General features: G+C 45.4%; 1 protein-coding gene across 1 annotated transcript; it reads left to right on the forward strand.

Moving 5' to 3' along the window:
- The first annotated feature begins 4,367 nt into the window (after positions 1–4,367).
- On the forward strand, positions 4,368–4,954 carry LOC136313433 (eukaryotic translation initiation factor 1). Its single transcript, XM_066243791.1, has one exon. The coding sequence runs from the start codon at positions 4,437–4,439 to the stop codon at positions 4,776–4,778; it is 342 nt and encodes a 113-aa protein (XP_066099888.1). The 5' UTR covers positions 4,368–4,436; the 3' UTR covers positions 4,779–4,954.
- Positions 4,955–5,312: the final 358 nt, after the last annotated feature.

Below are 5,312 nucleotides of genomic sequence, written 5' to 3' on the forward strand. Positions count from 1 at the left end.
GGTGCTCCGGAACCATTCACTACAGGAATGGACGACTCTGGGAGTTAAACTACACAGCCATGGTCTAATGCTTTCCTTGATTTACAGGGAGAGAATGAGTGCGACCTCACCTCCCACGGAGAGGGCACAGTTTGTTCTCCGGGGCAGAATGTCAGCTCGGAAAGAAAACCTTGGATACATGGACCAGTATGACTATGGGATCGAGTTCACACTCCTCCTGTCCGATGCCATTCTGAGTGCTGTGCCTCACCCAGTAGCACGTTAGTCTGGACCAGCAAGAGTAGAGGTGCACCCGTGCTGAACCCTGGGGCCCTATACATCCAAGGAGGGGCTGCCTTCCCAGAGGCTACCGGCAGCCACAGCCATGGCTACGCCAGGGAAGAAGATTGGAATGGGAGCACAGCCACCAAAACCACTAAGAGCAGACCTTCCCAGACGCTCCCCGGGCTGGAATTATCAGTGTCCTAACAGGCCTCAGAGACAGCTGCCAAATCAACTCATTGCTTTGAAGTGAAGGACCACCTGTCTATGGCCAAGCCTGAGGTCAGAAACTGAATGTTTAGTTTGATGAAAAACCTGAAGGAATTAAGAAGTACAAATTGGTAGTTACAGAATAGTCACAGGGATGTAAAGTACAGTAGAGGGAACACAGTGAATAGTATTATAATAACTATGAATGGTGTTAGCGGGGTACCAGACTTACCAGGGTGATCACGTCATATGTTATGTAAGTGTCTAACCACTATGCTATATACCTAAAACTAATATAGTATTGAATGTCAACTGTAATTGGAGAACAAAAATTAAGAATTAAAAAAATGTCTGAGGCCCAGTGTATTTGATTCACATGGTGTCTGATGGCTGTCATTATTGTTGATATTAAATTGCATGATTTCATTCATAGGAACAATTCAGAGTAGGTGAAACCATAGAGGTAGAACACAGATTGGTTGTTACCAGGAGCGGGGCGTAGGGGAAATGGTAAGTGACTCCTTCATGGACTTGGGATTTCCTTTACGGGTGCTGAAAATGTTTTGGAATTGGACAGAGATGGTGGCTATACATTTTGAATGGCTAAATGGCATCAAACTGTCCACTTTAAGGTGGATAATTTTATGTGATGTCAGTTTCATCCCAATGTTTTAAGTAAATACAAAAAAAAATCAGAAACTTTAATCAGCGTTCTGGCTTCTCTTGAGAATCCAGGAGGTCTGGTGGGGGTAGCCTCATCCCCAGTGGCAACACTCGGGGCAGGGGGGGCAGAGCAGCTGCCTCAGTGTTGCCCTTCACCAGGCCCCCATCTACATTTGTGACCCTGGCACCTCCCAACCAGGTATTTTCTGTAGAGTAAACAGAGTCCCCGTGGAGCTGCATCTTCAGATGAGTGTGAGGTGAGATCACAACTCACGTTATGCAAACACAGCTGGGCGAGACAAATAGGAAAAGGTCAGAAGCCCCTGATCCGGGAAATGGACACAGGACAAGCGAGGACCAGTGCATTCCTGATCGCTCTGCCTGGGGTAGCATCTCCTCCACTCCTCCACCCCTCTCCTTCCTCCTGCCCTGCTTTATTTTTTCCTTCCCAGCTTTTATTACTACTTAACTTACTATAAGTAATAGTTTCGTGACATAGGGGTTGTCGTGACAAATTACTGCTGGTAATTTAACTGGGGAGCTTAACAGAAATGTATTCTTTCATGGTTATGGAGACCAGAAGTCTTAAATCGAGGTGTCAGCAGGGTCGCACTCCCTCTGGAGACTACAGGCGAAGGTCCTGCTTGCCTCTTCTAGCTCCTGGAGGATCCAGGTGTTCTCTGACTTAAGGCAGCATCACTCTGTTCTCTGTATTCACATCACCTTCTTCCATCTGTCTTTATATCTCAAACCTCTCTCTCTCTTTTCTCTTATAAAGACATCAGTCATTGGATTTAGGGCACATCATAAATCCAGAATGATTTCATCTTGAGATCCTTAATTATATCTGCAAAGACCCTATTTCCAAAGAAGATCACATTTCCAGGTAACAGGCTTAGGACTTGGGCATAATTTGAAGGGGATGCAGTTCAACCCATTAGACTATATATCTATTTGTTTAATATGTGACTCATATTGTATAAGTGTCTTGAGAGTAGGGACTCTGCCCACTTTTTTCCATGTTGGATCCACATAGCCTAGAATAATGCCTGTTCCAGGGACACGGCTATTTAATAAATACTTATTCAATAAAATAAGGCAGCTTGTGTGTGGGATGATGTTTGACTCAAACCAAGTCAGCCACTAACCATTTCAGTATGGAGTCACAACAATAGCAATCCAGTATATAAAAGTCAGATATGAATATCAGGTGGACTGCAGGTCACTGGCTGTACAGAAAGCACCAGGGCAAAGTGAGGAGTGCTTCAGCTTGAGTAAGAGGTCTATCATTGGCACCACAGAGCTTGTGCTGATGGGCATTCCTGATGCAGCAGCTCAGGGCATGGAACCCAGTCTACAATTCTGTGGATTCTGCAGTAGAGGCTAAAACAAGAAATTTTAGGAAGGGTTAATTAAGCCTGCCTTCTACCTTACTGGATGCCACTGTGTTTGTACCTATTCGGCCCAGGGTTTTAACTCAGTGGGGGAATGATACTCAATGTGTGGGCACCAACCACCCACCTAGTTCAGTCTCCCAGGGGGTGTGAATTGAAATTGTACATTTTGGGGCCTCACTTTCAATCTTATGAATCAGTCTCTCTGGCAGAGGCTAAGGTGGTGGTTGAGAACACTACCATTTGAGAACCAATGAACTTCTATCTCTTGTAATGGTGAACACTGGGATTTTTCCCCTCCTTGATCATAGTCAATGCCCCATACTATTTGTTATTTGCTGTGGTCACTGTCCTCAGTACATGTAATTGCCCTCTAATTGATTGGCCTGCCCCAATTTCTTGCCTCTCCATGCTCTTTTAGAATAGAAACATGAGAAGAGTTTGGTATCCTTGGTGACATTCCCAAGATGCTGAGCCCCCCACCATGCTCCTTCCCTCTATTCTTGTTGGAAGGAGATGATAGAACCCTAACCTGTTGTTTAGGCCAATTTAATTGGTGCACACTAAGTGATCCCCAAGATGGTCCGTGTCAGTAGCAGGCAAAAGAAGCATGTTAATTTTAGACCATAGAGCCAGGTGTTTCAGATATAAGGTCAGCTGGTAATGTCAGCTGTCACAGAACCATCTTGCTGGAATCCTGCAGAAGGAGAACACTGAAGTCCAAATGTGCCATCATCTGCCAAAGCCATTCCCCAAGTCACAATATGCGGTGAATGTGACTATTTGTCATACCTCTGGCAGTTCTCATTCCATCTTGCTGTCCTCAGCTGTCACTTGAATTTCGCTAGCATAATTCAGGCCACATAGTTGTAGAGGAAATTCTTTGTCAGAATTAATTGCACAGACAGAATTATATCCACTAACTGAGTTTCTCATGACAGCAGCCTCTGGAAGTCCACCACGTTCAAGCATCTCAGCTACATATCAGCTCCCGCCATGCAACTGACTTGGGATTTGGCATGAAACTGGTAAAACATAAAATAAGACTGAGGTTCTGAAAACACAGTCCCCTGCTGCTCTCTGTGCTCAGCGATAAAGTGAGAGATTAGAGATCTATTTTTACTCTTTAGAAGATACCAATTAGGATTTAGTTTGATTTACCCCAATTAGGCAAATAGTTGTTTAATGAGAAATCTTCACAAAGTTAGATGGCTCACATTACCCTCCCAAAGGAATTAAACAGAAAAGCCTGGTGGGAGAGTCAAGACAGTGTTTCCTACATATTTATAGTGATTTACTAACATGAGCTATTAGAGTATGTTGTCAGAGTATGTTGTCTCCTGTGTTCCCAACAACACCAACAAAAGTCCCAGGCACTCGTTAACACTTGCTGGACTGTCTTGATTTACTCTCCTATAATACTCACTGAGCATCTACCCTGAGCTGAATTGAGCTGTCTGACCCTGAGCAAGACATAGTCCCTCTGTCTCGGTATTCTCATATGAAGCATAGGGACAGTAACACCTAGCTTCAGGGCCTTCAACCTGTGCTGGTTAGGACCTCCCCTGTGCACGGGGCCTCACATTTAGAAGGGCTCTGAGCTTGATTTACTGCCTTGCTGATGTCATCTTGAAATTCTTAACAATTTTTGAATAAGGTGTCTCTCATTTGCATTTTTCACTAAGACCCACAAATTGCATAGCCTGTCTTGGGAACAAAAAAATACACACTGCAGAGATCTTGGAATATTAAATAAAGGAATGGCCCCAGTCACTGAGCCGCCGCCGAGGACTCAGCAACCTCCCCCTCGAGCCCCCCTCGCTTCCCGACGCTCCGTCCCCCCTGCCCGCCTTCTCCTGCCGCAGCCTTCCGCAGGCCGTTTCCACCGAGGAAAAGGAATCGTATCGTATGTCCGCTATCCAGAACCTCCACTCTTTCGACCCCTTTGCTGATGCAAGTAAGGGTGATGATCTGCTTCCTGCTGGCACTGAGGATTATATCCATATAAGAATTCAACAGAGAAACGGCAGGAAGACCCTTACTACTGTCCAAGGGATCGCTGATGATTACGATAAAAAGAAACTAGTGAAGGCGTTTAAGAAGAAATTTGCCTGCAATGGTACTGTAATTGAGCATCCAGAATATGGAGAAGTAATTCAGCTACAGGGTGACCAGCGCAAGAACATATGCCAGTTCCTGGTAGAGATTGGACTGGCTAAGGACGACCAGCTGAAGGTTCATGGGTTTTAAGTGCTTTTGGCTCACTGAAGCTTAAGTGAGGATTTCCTTGCAATGAGTAGCATTTCCCTTCTGTCCCTTGTCACAAGTTTAAAAACCTCACAGCTTATGAGATGTAACCATTTGGGGTCTGCTTTTAACTTGGACTAGTGTAACTCCTTCATGCAATAAACTGAAAAGAGCCATGCTGTCTAGTCTTGAAGTCCCTCATTTAAACAGAGGTCAAGCAGTAGGCGCCTGGCAGTGTCCCGCCTGAAACAAAGCAGTAATGTGATGTTTCAGCCAAGCCCCAAGGTTCCAGACAGCTATGTCTGGCTCCTCTCCAGAGTCCCCTGCCCTCAGAGAATGTCACCACCAGGACACCCTGCAGTGAAGCTGAGAGGCCAGGGGTTAGGCAGCAGCGGCTTCTGTGCCACTAGAGGGAGCCTTTGGTAGTCAAAAGATCGCCAACAGGACTGGGTGGATGAACTTGAAAAGCTACCTTTCTTCGAGTGAGGTGATGAGGATATCTGGCTTGCCACTAAGGTCTTTTGGACCAGACATATC

Source organism: Saccopteryx bilineata, chromosome 1 (genome assembly GCF_036850765.1).
Source record: "Saccopteryx bilineata isolate mSacBil1 chromosome 1, mSacBil1_pri_phased_curated, whole genome shotgun sequence".
Taxonomy (NCBI): Eukaryota; Metazoa; Chordata; class Mammalia; order Chiroptera; family Emballonuridae; genus Saccopteryx; species Saccopteryx bilineata.

What these genes read in the sequence shown, in the direction of transcription:
- LOC136313433 (XM_066243791.1), top strand. Translation starts at nt 4,437, where the DNA reads ATGTCCGCTATCCAGAACCTCCACTCTTTCGACCCCTTTGCTGATGCA.